This window comes from Physella acuta, unplaced genomic scaffold (assembly GCF_028476545.2).
Source record: "Physella acuta isolate Inbredline_101_S28 unplaced genomic scaffold, ASM2847654v3 ptg000667l, whole genome shotgun sequence".
Taxonomy (NCBI): domain Eukaryota; kingdom Metazoa; phylum Mollusca; class Gastropoda; family Physidae; genus Physella; species Physella acuta.
Window position 1 is genome coordinate 313,747 of NW_026732186.1, and position 17,212 is coordinate 330,958.

Sequence of the window (17,212 nt, forward strand, 5' to 3'; positions counted from 1 at the left end):
GTGTTAAAAAAGGGAATATAGAGCCATGATTAAGTGTGCGTTGATTAATGCTACTAGAAGTTTCACCAGTTTCTTCCAGACATCTTTTGGGGGGGGGGGGGGTTCAGTCCCACCTACCGAGCGATGTAAAAATTTTATTGAGCGCTTATACTTTATCAGTGTCCGCCCCTCCCGGAAATTTTAGCCGCCCCCCCCCCCCCCCCTCGGCGAAAAAAAAGTCTAGAAGAAACACTGAGTGCCGCCAATCGTCTGAAAGCATAAAAGAAAACTTTAATTTTAACAACCACAACAAGCCCGTGATCTGCTGACTGTAGTGAGTGTGTAAGGTCTCCTTAGTTACTCTGTCACTCAGTTAAAGCTGAAAACCTCGAGTTTGATTAAATAGTATTGTTTCGCCAAGAAATGAATCCAGGTTTTCAAACAACTCAGGTGTGTCGCAGGTGTCGCCGATGGGACAGTTACCTGCCCGTGGTGACCTACATTAGAAAACGCCGTGTGATGGCGGAATAGGTATGTAGTGTTCTCTAGCCCGCACAGGGCTAATTATGTAATATTTTAATTATACCAGTGTTATTCGATGCAGTTTACCACTGATTGTAATTCATGTTAGTTTTTAAGAGATATTTTTGTTTCAAGTCATTGGGAGACTTTATATAAGACCTAATTCTACCTGTGAAATTAAAACTGGGACCTAATGAAATATTTGCAGCTATAGCTTCTCTTCCGGGAAGATGGCGATTTGTCCCCAAAATTAGTGACAACAATGACAATGTTTACGTTCCTGTGTATTACTAAAATTAGTTGGGTTTTTGAATCATGATTAATCCGCAGACGCGTGTGTTTATATTGACTGGGTGTTTTCAAAAAGTTCGTGGCAATTTTTGGCTTTAGGACCCGAGCAAGTGCCAGCTAGCCAGCACTTCTAACTTTTGCGGAAGTAAAGAATCTTTTTTTCTTTTTGAAAAGTCTTCTAAAAAAATTAGAGGCCGACTTGTACCTAGATCTATTTCTACTACAGTGGATCTAAACTTGTTAGGGTCTAACTAAATCTAATTAGAACTCATTAGTCCTAGGCCTAATTACTAATTAATTAGATTTAAAAAGCCAATAAAACCCAGTTCCACTCCTTCATATGAGGGACTATGTTGTTTGTCAAGTTCTGATTTCTGTAGGAGACAGTTAGTCCACCCATCTATGATGGGTACCTGACTTATGGAAAGTTAAGGTGGCTGGGCATGGTGCTGACTAGATCTACATAATTCTTTCACATGTTGAGGATCTAGAAACCATTACACATGAAATCTGCTTCATATGCCCAATGGATGGTTTAGTAATTAGTCTAATGAGGAATCTTTTAATCACTATGGACCAATAGAACATTAATTTTTTTTCTTGGGTTGTTTGATATATTTTTCTTGATTATTTCAGAAGTAAAACATTAAAAGATGGGGATATTATTAGTGTGGTTGTTTGATACATTTTTCTTGATTATTTCAGATGTAAAACGTTGAAAGATGGGGATATTACTAGTGTGGTTGTTAGCTGGTTTACTGGCCAGTGTCATCTCAGGTAATTATATTCTTCTAACTAATCACCTTTTATAAAGTTAATTAAATAATTCTTACAATCACCTTCCCCACCTAAACAGATGTCCTGATGTATGTGGGACACACCTGACTCTCCAGATTTAGAACTTCTGTATTCATTAACTATGGATATTTGGATATTTCTCATGGCCTGTGTTTTAGTATCCTGCCATTTCTTTTGGCCTGTGTTCCAATAATTTTCTCCTACATGTTTTAGTATCCAGCAATTTCTCTTGGCCTGTGTTTTAGTATCCTGCCATTTTTCTTGGCCTGTGTTCCAATAATTTTCCCCTACATGTTGTAGTATCCAGACCTCCAGAGATTACAGAGCAACCACCAGAAAACATCTACTACAAGGTGGCAGAGAGTGTTCAGATGGTGTGTAAGGCGCGGGCAGAGCCCAACCCCTCGTAAGTAGAACGTGTCCTCGCCTGATGGGGGGGGGGGGGGTGTTGAAACTTCATTGGGGAGGAGGTGGTGCACTTAAAATTCACAATGGGCAAACACATGTTAAAGTATATTTTTTCTATGTAAATTCTAGCCTATATTTTTTTCAATGTAAATTCAAGGCCCATATATTTTCTATATAAACTCTATGCCTATATATTTTCTATATAAACTCTAGGCCTATACATTTTTATTTTATTTTTTTTTCTGGTGAGGGAAGCGGTGGATCTGCCCCAGGACAGGCCTCCCTCACCCCAGAGAGATGACTGAACGAAACTCAGATAACTAAGTTACAGCAACTGTTTTTGTCAGACTTTTCAATTACACCTATCTTTTTTTGATTTAACATTTAGATATGACTGGAAAAGAAACGAGATCGTGTTCAATCCTAGCGGTATGGACGACAGGGTGGTCCAGCTGCCGAATGCGGGGACGCTGGTCATTAACATGCCAGAGGACAAGGATGAGGGCATGTACCAGTGTTTTGCTAGGAATGATTTTGGTATCACTGCGACCATCAAGGTGAATCTCAGGCAGGCCAAGCTGGCAGACTTTCCTTCTGCTGCCATGACAACAGTCAATGCCAGGGTTGGTCAGCCGTTGACCTTGAACTGTGTCCCACCTGAGAGCGTCCCACCCCCTAGTGTCTTCTGGGCTATAAAGAACCCAGCAGGTGGCATGGATGTTGTCAACTACGACGCCCGCGTCTCCATGGACAGGGAGTGTAAGTAGTTTCTCTAGTGGTGGTGGCATCCACATTTCTGTCACACTAGAGGAATCCACATTTCTGTTATAGTGGCACATACTCTCACGTCAATCATCATTTATGTTAATCTACGTACTCTAAGCATTATTTAGATTTACAAATGTTTTCTTTTTAGACCGTCTGAGGTTTACAAATGTGTTGGCAACTGACAGACAAAACAACAATCCTTACATTTGTGTTGCACTCAACAACATCATGAGGCGGAACAGTCAGAGTGCTGGCATCAGAGTTAACACTCAAGGAAGTAAGTCCTACCTAGTGGTCAGCTCATTTCATAATACCAAAGTTCTGGGCATCAAGAAGGAATATTTCTCATTGCATTTAAAATTCATGTAAAATTGTTGACAATTAGTTCAGATAAAGTCTTCATCTTACATAATGAAATATGTTACTATAAAACTGTTTTTATTTTGTAAAGCTTATTGTGTTATCAATGTTTTCTTTGAACAGCTACCTCAGATTTTGTACCTGTGGCTTATCTGTGGTCAGATCAGGATGACCGCTTTGGCCTAAGGGGGGACACATTTTCAACAAAATGTATATTTTCTGGAAAGTAAGTTTATAATTGATGTCGGCGTCTAATTTTATGTCTCCATGTTGTACAATCATTATCTACTTAAAAATAAAAAAATTATTTTTTTGGGATAAGGTCCAACACATTGCGGCACTACCACACTAGTTATACGGGGAATGTCAGGTACCCCAGGAGAACCAAGTTTCACATATTGATAGAGTGTCCATCTTTTTAGTTTAAATGTTATCTCACCTGTCCATTTTACCTGTATTTATTCAGCCCCACTCCTGAGGTCCACTGGGAGAGGACGGGGAACAAATCCATGCCAGACCGCGCCAAGATCAAAAGTTTTGCCCAGGAGCTTGAGATCACAGACCTGCAGTTTGAGGACCAGGGGTCATACGAGTGCTGGGCATCAAACAACGCAGCAGACAAGAGGCTTATCAGGACATTCAAAATTACAGTCAAATGTAAGCTGTTTTCTTGGTTTTGTTTGATCAGTGTGGAAAGTTAAACATTCAGCATTTTTGTATGATTTTGATTGTTTTTCTCCATCTTTTGTTGTTCAGTGTTGAAAATTAAACATTCATTATTTTTTACATTTTTGTTTTTCTCCATGTAGCGCGACCGTATTTTCTACAAGAGCCAAAGAGCCTTGAGGTGGGTGTGGGAGCCAACGTTGAGTACTCATGTAAGGCAGGAGGAGACCCTGAGCCGTCCATTGATTGGTTCGTTAATGGTATCCAGCTCAAAGGTAAAGTTGGCTCATTAGTAGGACAGTTAATTAATGTACAGGTAGATTATGTGAGATAGTTAATATACAGGTAGATTACATCTTCACATAGTGTTACAGACCTAAATGATACGCTGATGCTGACAAATCATTATGGTAAACACAGACAAGGGGGTTAAGTGAGGGGAACACATACACAGCTGTCTAAAGACAACTTTTTTTGTTGACAGACGTAACAGACCTTAGAATTGTTGACAGTTAACGTATGTATTTGTTGACAGATGTAACGAACCCTAGAATTGTTGACAGTTAACTTTTGTTGACAGATGTAACGGACCCTAGAATTGTTGACAGTTAACTTTTGTATTTGTTGACAGATGTAACCGACCCTAGAATTGTTAGCAGCAACAGATTCAAGCGTCCACTAGAGGACAAAATATTTTTTGAGAAAGTTGAGGAGACGGATCACATGGTGTTTCAGTGCAACGCATCCAACATCCACGGATATGTCTGGGCTGATGCCTTTCTCAATGTTTTATGTAAGCTCCTAATTTATTTCTGTCACTGGCATATCCTAAGAATGTTACGGAAGATGTTTTGGTCTCACCAGATTTTAAAGTAGTACTTTTTAGGGTTGTAGGGGGGGGGGGGGGGGGGGTAAACCCACAGAGTCTGGGTTCAAATCTGATGTAACAGGGTCTAGTTTTGATATTCTTTTAGCAGTATTAATGGCCCAGTAGTCCATGGTCATCATTAGACAGTTAATTATCCCAGTGACCAATGTAAACATAACCATCCACAGCTGAGGCCCCCACCATCATAGAATCACCAGACGCCCTCCAGCGGACAGCAGAGGGTCAGCCTGTGAACCTGACCTGCAGGACAACAGGCAAGCCTGACCCTATCATCACCTGGTACAAGAATGGCGAGCAGATCACAGGTGGACGCTACAGGATCCTTTCCAATGGGGACCTGAGCATTAAGGTAAATCTGACAGGTGTTTGATTGTTATGGTCCAGTAGAGTCCATCCTACAGGTACAAGCTGCTAACCCAAGTACCTAAATCTTTAGGTCAGCTTTTGCACCATTTGAAAAATACAATTATTTTACATGCTGTAAGCCATTCTTTCAAATTATTTTCAGTCTGTTGTACTAGCTGATGCGGCAGATTACCTTTGTGAGGCCAAAAACAGGTTCAATGTGACCAGTGCTGGCGGTCAGCTGATCGTCCGACGTAAAACTGTTATTGAGCAGATTCCTTACGACCTTGAAACAATAGCCGGGAAAGATGCCAAGTTCACATGCTCTGGCACGACAGATCCCGAGGAAGTTCAGAATCTGAGGATTCTCTGGCTGAAAGATGGCAAGCCAATCACAGCCAATGACCAGAGGATGACCACCAACAGACAGGACAACTCACTGACCATCAGTGGGACCATCATGAGAGACTCAGGGACCTACACGTGTATAGCCACCAATGGCTTGGACAACTCCACAGCCTCGGCCGTGCTCACTGTCAAAGGTTTGTAGCTCTTTTCATTACATTCATTTCTAATGGTCTCAGTTTGATCATCTTTACTTTAGTGGTTATCTTCAATTGTTCTAGTTTGTTGCTCTTAAGATATTAATGGTTTTCATTCTTGATATCTTTTTATTTTACTTAAGATTTATTTTAAGACTTAAATATTTAGAAAATTTAAATTAAATAAAACGTAATAGTTAAGCAGTGTGTAAGATCACCCCGCTCTGTAAAATTTAGTCCATAAAACCACCCTTTACCCTACCCCCACCCCTGTAGAATGTCCATAAAACCACCCATTACCCCACCCCACCCCCTGTAGAATGTCCATAAAACCACCCATTACCCCACCCCACCCCCTGTAGAATGTCCATAAAACCACCCTTTACCCTACCCCCCCCCCCCCCACCTGTAGAATGTTTATAAAACCACCCATTACCCTACCCCCTGTAGAATGTCCATAAAACCACCCATTACCCTACCCCCTGTAGAATGTCCATAAAACCACCCTTTACCCTACCCCCTGTAGAATGTTCATAAAACCACCCATTACCCTACCCCCCCACCCCCTGTAGAATGTCCATAAAACCACCCTTTACCCTACCCCCCCCCACCTGTAGAATGTCCATAAAACCACCCATTACCCTACCCCCCACCCCCTGTAGAATGTCCATAAAACCACCCTTTACCCTACCCCCCCCCCCCCCCACCTGTAGAATGTCCATAAAACCACCCTTTACCCTACCCCCTGTAGAATGTCCATAAAACCACCCATTACCCTACCCCCTGTAGAATGTCCATAAAACCACCCATTACCCTACCCCCTGTAGAATGTCCATAAAACCACCCATTACCCTACCCCCACCCCTGTAGAATGTTGATAAAACCACCCATTACCCTACCCCCTGTAGAATGTCCATAAAACCACCCATTACCCTACCCCCCAGTAGAATGTCCATAAAACCACCCTTTACCCTACCCCCCACCCCTGTAGAATGTGGATAAAACCACCCATTACCCTACCCCCTGTAGAATGTCCATAAAACCACCATTTACCCTACCCCCTGTAGAATGTCCATAAAACCACCCATTACCCTACCCCCTGTAGAATGTTGATAAAACCACCCATTACCCTACCCCCCCCCCACCTGTAGAATGTCCATAAAACCACCCATTACCCTACCCCCTGTAGAATGTTGATAAAACCACCCATTACCCTACCCCCCACCCCCTGTACAATGTCCATAAAACCACCCATTACCCTACCCCCCACCCCCTGTAGAAAGTCCATAAAACCACCCATTACCCTACCCCCTGTAGAATGTTGATAAAACCACCCATTACCCTACCCCCCACCCCCTGTAGAATGTCTATAAAACCACCCATTACCCTACCCCCACCCCCTGTAGAATGTCCATAAAACCACCCATTACCCCACCCCCTGTAGAATGTCCATAAAACCACCTATTACCCTACCCCCCAGCTCGCCCAGATGCACCCACTAATGTGTACTGGGAGTTCTGCAACAAGAATGCCACCATCCACTGGATGCCAGGAAGTTTCAACAATGCCCCCATACAGTACTACGTTCTACAGTACAATACGACCTTTAACCCTGACCAGTGGACATTCGCCCTCAAGGTAAACTTTCTATTCACCTGGTTAACAGGTCACCTGGTTAACAGGTCACCTGGTTTAGAAAGATGGCAACAAAGTGTATTCTTACAGCAAACTGTTTTTTGCCATATTTAAAATGACAAATTATGATGTAGATGTGTATCAACTTATTTTCTTAGCAACATTTCAGTCACAAAACATGTTATCGTTTCAGAAACTGTTAATTAATCAAATGCTTAAGTACAAATCATTAATTACATTATTTTGTTCCTGGTCACAGTTGAATGCATCGCTGAGTAAAGTGAACATGACCTTGTCACCTCACGTCAACTACACGTTCCGCATCATTGCCTACAACAAGATTGGACCCAGCGACCCAAGTTTTCCTACCCCGAAGATCTGCACCACAAAACCAGAGCGACCCTACGCTCATCCACAAAATCTGCGCACCCTGGGTCATCAGTATGGCAAGCTCTATATAGAGTGGACTGTAAGTTGGGCTCTAGCTTCACTTCCATCACATCTTCACTTTTAAAGAAATGCATGTGCCAGTCAATCACAAAATTTAAAGTACTGGGTCATTTAAATAATTTTTTTTACTCCATTCCAGCCTGTCCCACAAATAATGCAGAATGGTCCGGGATTCTACTATATCCTACAAATCCTGCGTTTAGGAACGCAGGCTGAAACCAATATACAAAATATCCCTATAAATGACTGGACCACGCGGTACTACGAAATGTCGGCTAGCATGGTGTACGAGCCGTACAGGATAACTCTGAAGGCTATAAACAGTGTAGGAGAGGCTGCAGCAGACCCTCCAACTATAGTTGGGTACTCGTATGAATCCAGTAAGTACAGAGCTGTTCGTCATTGTTCTGTTTGTCATTGATCTGTTTGTGTGTAGGTTTTTTTTAATTTGTTCATATTTTCCTTTTTACTGTAGGCCAATGGCTGTTTAAGGACACATTCATTGTTTAGAGATTTTTTTCTGGAACTAATTTTAAAATGTGTGCTTGTCCCCAGCCCCTACTATAACACCAACCAATTTTGCTGTTGTTGATGTACAAGACACTTATGTGGTCTTCTCGTGGGACTTTGACAAGTCTGAAATTGGAAAACTCAGGTCAAGGATTCAAGGAGAGTTCAAAGGTTTCAAGGTGAGATACTAGAGCTTTGCACACAACTAACTTTAACACAGCCTGTACAAGAATGGAGACATACACCCAACAAAGTGTACAACTGCCTGTACACATTAGCTGACTTGTGGCCAGATTGTTTCAAATTTCAACTTTTGTAAACTTTGTGCTTAATTTTGCAATAAGTTATTGTAATTGATGCTGGAATTAAAATGACCAAACCATTGAAAAAAAAATTGTAAACATTGTAGTAGTTCTCATCCTGGTGTAATATCAGCAATGGGTGGAGCTAATTAACCCCAGTTCAGTGATCATGATTAATACTAACTTAAAGATTCCTGCTTAAATATTTTTAATCAACTATAAATTTTATAGTTTATACTAATATTTCAACTTTTTAGAATGTTTTTAGTATAAAAACTATTTCAAACAACCTTATGTTTCAACCTTCCTCCCATTTCAAACTACCCCCTAAAATATTTCAACCATCCTCCCATTTCAAACTACCCCCTAATGTTTCAACCATCCTCCCATTTCAAACTACCCCCTAATATTTCAACCTTCCTCCCATTTCAAACTACCCCCTAAAATATTTCAACCATCCTCCCATTTCAAACTACCCCCTAATGTATTAACTTTCCTCCCATTTCAAACTACCTCCTAATGTTTCAACCTTCCTCCCATTTCAAACTACCTCCTAATATTTCAACCTTCCGTCCCCCAGATCCAGTTCTGGGAGCGTGACCTACGAGCCCTGACAGTGAGAGAGTTCAACATTGGGCCGGAATCAGCCCAAAACACAACTGGCAACACTTTCTCCGCCAGCGTAGACTCCATGCTGCCCAACACCAACATGGAGGCCCAGATCTCCGTCATGAACAATTATTTCATTGGTCCGCCCACAGAGAGTATCAGGTTCAAGACTTTAGCTGGATGTAAGAATGGGTTTTTTTTCTATCTGTAACTTTACCTGGAATATAAGTTCTATTTTCTTACCTGAATAGTTCTATTTTCTTACCTGAAACTTTACCTGGAATGTAAGAATGGTTCTATTTTCTTACCTGTAACTTTATTGAGATTACCAGATTAAAATTCTTATCATCTTCTCTAGTTCCCGGTCCAGTGGAATATTTCCGAGTCATTAACGATGGAGACACCCACGTCAACTTAGAATGGGGCAGTCCATTTGAAAACAGGGGTGATCTGGAGGGCTATGACATCAGCTATCGTTTAGGTTTGTGTTATCTATGTGTGTTGGTCTCATAGGCAGGTATAAAGTCTTAGTAATTCTTGCATAGGCAGGTATAAAGTCTTTGTAATACTTTCATAGGCAGGTATAAGTTCTTTAACAATTGCAAAGCCTGTAAAAAGCAGTTTCCTTTTCAAACCTGACAATCCATGGGGCAAGTGAAGTAGAGCTCATCTGTTTCTATGACTTTAGCATAAGAAGGGATGAGTTAATGATGTAACTCCAGTTATTGGTCTAAAGTTCATGAACTTATGTCTATCTCTCCACCAGTCAATGGTCTAAAGTTAATGACCTTGTGTCTATCTCTCCACCAGTCAATGGCCTACGTCTGGGAGACATGCAGGAGAGAGAGCCCCAGATCAACGACCCCTACGCCACCAACGCCTACCTGAGTGGCCTGATGCCCAACTCTAAATACAGAGTCTACATCTACGCCAGGACAGCCAAGGGGCGGGGTGACGAGTACTTCATTGAGATTTACACTCTACCCCCAGGGAGTAAGTACAAGCATGTTCACATAACTTCACTAGCACACCCTGAAGTAAGCACACATAACTTCAGCACACCCTGAAGTAAGCACATATAACTTGACCAGCACACATAACTTGACCAGCACACATAACTTGACCAGCACACATAACTTGACCAGCACACATAACTTGACCAGCACACATAACTTGACCAGCACACATAACTTGACCAGCACACATAACTTGACCAGCACACATAACTTGACCAGCACACATAACTTGACCAGCACACATAACTTGACCAGCTCACATAACTTGACCAGCACACATAACTTGACCAGCACACATAACTTGACCAGCACACATAACTTGACCAGCACACATAACTTGACCAGCACACATAACTTGACCAGCACACATAACTTGACCAGCACACATAACTTGACCAGCACACATAACTTGACCAGCACACATAACTTGACCAGCACACATAACTTGACCAGCACACATAACTTGACCAGCACACATAACTTGACCAGCTCACATAACTTGACCAGCACACATAACTTGACCAGCTCACATAACTTCACCAGCACACCCTGAAGTAAGCACACATTTCATCATCACCTTATGTTTTTTATTACTAGCTTCATTATTTTGAGAACATACTGTTGAAATAAATTATATTCCAGCTCCCAGAATGCCCAGGTTTTCTATAGCAAACATTGGGTCCCATTACATCAACGTGACCTGGTGGATCAATGCTTACGCTGCCTCAGGCACAGTTGTCTTTGTGGAGTGGAGGAAGTTAGGTAAATACTACACAACAGTTTCAGCAGTTTTAAACTGATGGTTTTATTACAATTTAATTGAATGTTTTGTGAAATATTTAGTTGTGGAATAAATAATCCTCACAATTGCTATTTTAGAAACATATTTTATAACCTGTAATTATAATGATTGTATTTACAAATGTAAATTGTTTGATGGCTGCAGATGGCCCTGAGTGGTTCAGGTCAACTGATGAGGTCATCAATACCTGGAAGAACATCAGCAACCTTGAGCCTGGCACGACCTATGAAGTTAGAATCAAAGCCACCAATGGCAACTCCAGTGTAGCATCAGGCATTGAAGAAGTTAGAACGGAAGGCATTGGTGAGAAATAAAACTTATTTGCCATAATTTCCTAATTTAAAAAAAAATTTCTGGTTACTAATTTGCCATAATAAAATTTTTTTTATAATTGTGATTAAAATTTCTGGTTACAGCGGTTGCGTTTTCATTGGCTGGCAATATCGGGTGGTTTATTGGCATGATTCTTGCCCTGCTGCTGGCCATAGGCCTGATCATCCTCTTCATCCTGTGTCACAAGCGAGGGTTCAGGTTCTCGCAGAAAGACGACAGCTACTACGGCACGGCCGGAGCCCAGCCTTACTCTGGTACTTATGATAGTAAGCTATTGTCAAAGTGTAACACTATCTTTACTCTAATCCCTTCTTGGCTTTTCTACATTGAGACAGCTAGGATCTCATTGGAGAGGATTTTAACGTATTGAGGATTTTAACTTAATTCTAATTCAAATAATTTTGAATAATTTTTGTTAAAGAAGTAGACATTTAACATTGTTTTTAAAGATTTGTTGAAATTTAACAAGAAAAAAACAAATCCAAACCTACAAATGACTATGTACCAACTGCTTAAACAAGGGCAGTTTAAATAATGATTAAACTTTTGAACTTGTCCCTCTAAAAAGTTGATTTTCTAGCTGTTTTCAGCAAATCTCTTTCTTTGATCATTAATTAGATTTTAATACAAAAATTAACATGCATCTGACAACTGTAGTGTTCTACTTATTTTTATGGTGGCCACCCACTTCATTTACAAAAAAAAATGTCTTACGAGAAAATATGATTTATGAGAAATATGGTTTGTTCAAAGATAAAAGAAATATTTATATCCATTTAAAAAGATTTCACATTAAACCCCATTAAATTTAGATGGTAAATTATATCCCTGTAGTAGAACGCTACTTTTATCATTTTTAACCCAAGAATTTGGAGAGTGATTGATGGTTAGAAAACATTGGTGTAGATAGCCATAGTTTTATACAGAACATCAGGTCATTAGTCATGTTCATTTATTCTGCTTTAATATCTGGCACTTATTAATATTTTAGATGACACTGTTATAAACTCATTAATATTCATAGTTGACACAATTATAAACTCATTAATTAGTATAGTAATATTATCACTCACAAAGTACCTCATTAAAATCTAGTTGCATCATGTTAATAGTTTAAATAGACACAGTTTCTTAAAACAGAGGGCATCTTATTTGTTAGTCTGAGGTTTTATAAAAAAAATTTAAAATTTGTAGTAATTTAATATCTAGCTGGTCTAAGGTTTGAATACAATTTTACAACTTGTAATAATTTAATGTTTAGCTGGTCTAAGGTTTGAATACAATTTTACAACTTGTAATAATTTAATATCTAGCTGGTCTAAGGTTTGAATACAATTTTACAACTTGTAATAATTTAATGTTTAGCTGACGTTGGGAAAAAAAAAGGTACCTGTCCGTTGTTTGCTAAAAGCTCTTGTATGTCTGGTTAGCTTCTCAGCCTCAGCTCAATACACTCAGTGGTTATTTGTTTCATTTGAAATATACTCTTGAAAAGGTGTAGGCCCTAATTCATTTTTTTTACATATACATCCTTATGATTAAATAAATGTATAGCTTTTCTGCTATCTATAAATATTAATAAATATATCAATATTTTTGTTGACCTTTAATTTTTAACTCTTAAAATAACTCAAATTATAACCATCATAAAACTGTTACGTCTAAAAAAAAAAACAAATATGTTAAATAAATAACCCAAGGAAAAATATTCTATTTTCATAATTTAATCGTTTTAGATTTGTTACAAGTTTTTAACCACAAGTTTTTAACTATTAACCACAGTTTGTTGTAATCTTTAATTTCTTGTTGTCATTTTTATTTCTTAAAAATTTATATTTTTACTTCTATAAACTGTCAGCAATAAGAAAAAAATGGGTAACAATTATTATTTTTTTATTTAGTCTCCTGTTAACAGGAGTGAGCTAATTTGGGAGGGTTAATCCATGACCCAGCTGTTATGTTGCCAAACACTAGTTTGTGATAATTGAAGTGGGTACCATTAGACCCAGAACATATGATGTACTTACAGACCCAGAACGTATGAAGTATACGTATGATGTATTGGTCTTTACTTCAAACTATTTTACAGATACCACCTATGTTGCCAGAGGAAATGAGCAGTTCGGGCCAGAACCAAAGGGCTATAACAATGATTATTATGATGATAAAGAGTAAGTTACTCCTACAAAAACATTTGGTCTATCAAACCTGCTTTTATTTAAATTTTAAACAGTTTCTTTTTTAAGGTTTTCACTTTTAGAAATTAATTTTCAACAGCATTTAAATTTAAACAAAGTAGAGTTCTAAGTAATTAACATCTGGTATAATTTAGAGATTCTCACTAAAGCAACAGTTATACCCCCTATTAACTGTACACCACTAGAATAATCTTGAAGTTAAAATATAAACACCATGTTGACTAACAATATTTTTCAGCTACCACAACTATGAGGATGATGGAGGTTTTGAAAAGAAACCCCCAAGCTACACCAGTGAAGAAAAGAATTATGAACGGGACTATGATAGGGATTACGATCAGGACAGGGATTACGATCAGGACAGGGATTATGACAGAGACAGGGACTACAGGCCCGCAGAGAAGGAGTATGAAGACTACAACCGCCACCCATCTGACTCGTATGATCCTGAATTTGAATCTGGGGAGCCTAACAAATTTGATCGCAACGGCAAACCCAGGGAGTTGTATGACCGCAGCAACCACTCCCAGGATGACTATCATGATGACCGCTACAGGCCCAGGGATGATGATTATGACCGCCATGATGATGATTATGAAGACCGTTATGACAGACGTGACCCAAGAGATGATAGATACGATGACAGATACGAGCCAAGCGTGGCCTCCAGCAAATCTGGCAGCACTGCTAAACCATCGTCGTCAACTTTTGTTTGAAACTTAACAGAACATAGGCATGTATCTTTTCAAAACTGTGACATCTGGAAAAAATAAATTTTTAACATTTTTTTTATCCTACCACATCAGCAAAAGATCTGAATTAAATTTTACATTATTATTTTTAAAATTTTACTCAGTTTTTAAAAGAAAAATATACTCACATTTTTGTCCTGTTGAGGAACTAATTACTCTTAAATTTTTTAAAGTACAATGGACATAAAAAATGGACTTATCTTCTCCTTGCTTTTATGCCATGAATTTTTCTCCACAATTTTAAAACTGTGAACAAACGTGTAAAGAATTTTTAGTCTTGTAGCATTTTAGTAGCTGTAACTGTTTGAATAGGTGAGAGCTACTCTTGTACAAAGCTGTGTGGTGTATCAGCCTGTGAGTAGATCATTGAGCAACACAACAAACACATTTTTGTGCCTGTATGAATTATGTGCTTCACTGTGTTGAATAACTAAATCTTCACCTGTGAATGGCAATTTGTTGTCAGTTATCTCATGTGCATAATTGAAAATATTTATGTATATATTTCATTCATAACTCCAGCTAATTCAGCTACTGTTGGCATCTTTGATTTTTATTTTTGTAAATATTTTTAAACTTGTTAAATCATGTATGCGCAACTCATAAGTTTACTTGAAATTTGGTTAATTAATATCATGGGTCTAATTATGGTTGATTAAAATGTCCAAATCTACATGAATGGTGTATGCAGCAGATGTAAAAAATCTCAAGACTTTCCAATTTGTCTAACCTGTTTTGTGAAGTGCAACAGGCTTTAAGGGGGATAACTCCTATAATGTAGATTGCAGGTTTCATTCGAGAGTTAACAACCTTAGTTGCCCTTGTGCCTCCCTGTATAAAGTTTAACATTCCATGTACAGTGTCAACTAGCAGATTATCTACTTTCATTTACTTTTAAAATTTTGTATAATATACAGTTTATTTTTAATAAAACAAGAAACCATTAGCTTTTGTGTTTTTGTTTTTTAATGTTTGTCGAGGAATCTATGCCAAGATAAAATTGATTACCAACCCTTGTTTTATTCAGATTAAATGCTGGACTAGCACACAGTTTCAGGTAAAATTATTGACACGGACAAGCTGTACACATACACCAGTTTCCTTTGGGATAGAACATAGAATGTCTACTATTACAATGACTAGTGTAACACTACCTCAGTGGAGGTATGGTGTAATGATCACCCTCTCAGGTGTGAGTTTACTGGCTGACCCAGAGAGACAACAAAACCTACGCCGCTGTTTGCTAATCTGGATCAGCTTATTTATTGCATACACAGCAGTGCACAGAATCGTACTCTTGAGCCATATGACGTGTGAAGTCTGTTCACATGGATATTTTTTTATTTTGTCTTAAAATAAACCGGGAGTGATCTCCCCTAAACTTTCTCGAATATTCTAATATAACACTACGGGGGATGGCAACTCGGGATATAGACTTCTAGACATGATTTTTAATCCATTTTAATTACTCAAATTTTTTAAAATAGAATATAATCTCGTAGAAAAAAGAAATGCACACCAAGTGAACGCTAAATAAAGATGTGCATAATAGTGCGCAATATTATTAGTACTTTATAAATTTACATGCGTTTTTTGGGGAATCGGAAATAGCGTAAATTAGTACTTCTGGTCAACGGAAATTACACAAAATATAATAGAAGGTAGAGAATTCGATGTTTAAGTTACTTGTGAAATTTCATTTATCTATCTGAAATAGTACTCAAGTATTAGGCTTCTGAAAAATTCAAAGTAGAAAAAGTACCACTTCCGGTTATCGGAAATTGCTTAAAAGTTTATCACGATCTACGATTTTGATAAAATACTTATTTATGAAATTTCATTAACCTAGCTGTAACGGTACTCAAGTAATCGTGTTTACACACAGACACACACAGACACACAGACATACGGACAAGAATGCAAAATTATGTTTTTCCGTATCAGTGAGATGTAAAATCTCTATTTTTTTTTTGCACGATTACAAGACTTTCTCTATACTTCGTATATACGAGAAAGTAAAAAAACTTAAGCGCAAAAATAATTCAGAAATATTATCCTTTTAGAATCAATGTTATAAAAGGTGCAAATCCACGGAACTTGAAAATAATGTTTTGAGTTTATTAAGGCTACATTTCTATTTATTTTCAACCAGTGTTTCTTCCAGACTTTTTTCTCCGGGGGGGGGGGGGGGGGTGGGGTGGGGGGGGGGGGGGGGGGAAACAGTGGTGGATTAAGGGGGGTGCTGAAAGGGCTGCAGCTAGGGGCCCCGCTTTTTAGGGGCCCCCAAATTTACCACCTAATTGTAACTAGTACAGGCATAAAAAAAAATTAAAAAATATAAAAAAAAAACATCTACATTGGTCAGAATACAATAGGATATCACATTACGTTTTTTTTTCCAAATTTACATACCAGGTACAAGGGGGTGGAGGCGGAGGGAGGGGGGGGGCTCACTTAATCGACCCATCGCCATCCACCTCAGGTAAAACAATCTCCAGGCGACCGTAGTTCTCTTCCCTGCACATAACAACTAGGTGCGACACTAATGTCTTCCTATAAAATACAGCATTGTTCAAGTTCAGATGGGGAGGGGGGGGGGGGGTAACTCACTAGGCCTAACATCAACCGTGGCCTCAGTTGTAACAATAAACAATGGTGAACTTTGACCTTTAAGTATTTTTCCAATTTAATTAAACTGTGAACTCTGTCCGACCCGTTAGGGTAATGGAAACTGGAACCTCTTTTGTTGAGCTTGGCATAACCACCCCCCAAAAGAAAGATCGAAGCTGAGCTTGCTGAAAAAACTACAAAACTGCTCTCCTTTTTCAAACCAACTTCGAGTACCAAGGAAAATAGTCATGTAGAAAAGGGATCTTCAATTGAATCAGACACCGCCGGGGTAAAAGATGTAGAGCAGGCGCCTACTTTTAAAAAACGTGATTTGAAAGATGATACAGCAAAACCCCTTGAAGATAGTCATGCTATATACGACCTTCATTTTTGGCCAGAGCGGGAAAAGATGTCAGAGGCATTTAGA

General features: G+C 38.9%; 1 protein-coding gene across 2 annotated transcripts; it reads left to right on the forward strand.

Moving 5' to 3' along the window:
* Window positions 1-435: 435 nt before the first annotated feature.
* On the forward strand, window positions 436-15,121 carry LOC131948962 (neuroglian). 2 transcript variants are annotated; one of them, XM_059310704.1, is made up of 23 exons: window positions 436-510; window positions 1,498-1,569; window positions 1,891-1,996; window positions 2,387-2,757; window positions 2,915-3,043; window positions 3,250-3,352; window positions 3,593-3,783; window positions 3,936-4,067; window positions 4,424-4,585; window positions 4,849-5,030; window positions 5,190-5,568; window positions 7,049-7,206; window positions 7,463-7,672; window positions 7,793-8,033; window positions 8,209-8,342; window positions 9,046-9,256; window positions 9,433-9,555; window positions 9,885-10,067; window positions 10,733-10,852; window positions 11,037-11,195; window positions 11,309-11,491; window positions 13,315-13,396; window positions 13,662-15,121. In XM_059310704.1, exons 2-23 carry the CDS (start codon window positions 1,515-1,517, stop codon window positions 14,137-14,139), a joined length of 4,092 nt encoding a protein of 1,363 aa, XP_059166687.1. In that variant the 5' UTR covers window positions 436-510; window positions 1,498-1,514; the 3' UTR covers window positions 14,140-15,121. The 2 variants fall into 2 exon arrangements, with proteins under 2 accessions (XP_059166687.1, XP_059166688.1); XM_059310705.1 differs by having other exon boundaries at window positions 11,309-11,479.
* The last annotated feature ends 2,091 nt before the right edge of the window (window positions 15,122-17,212 follow it).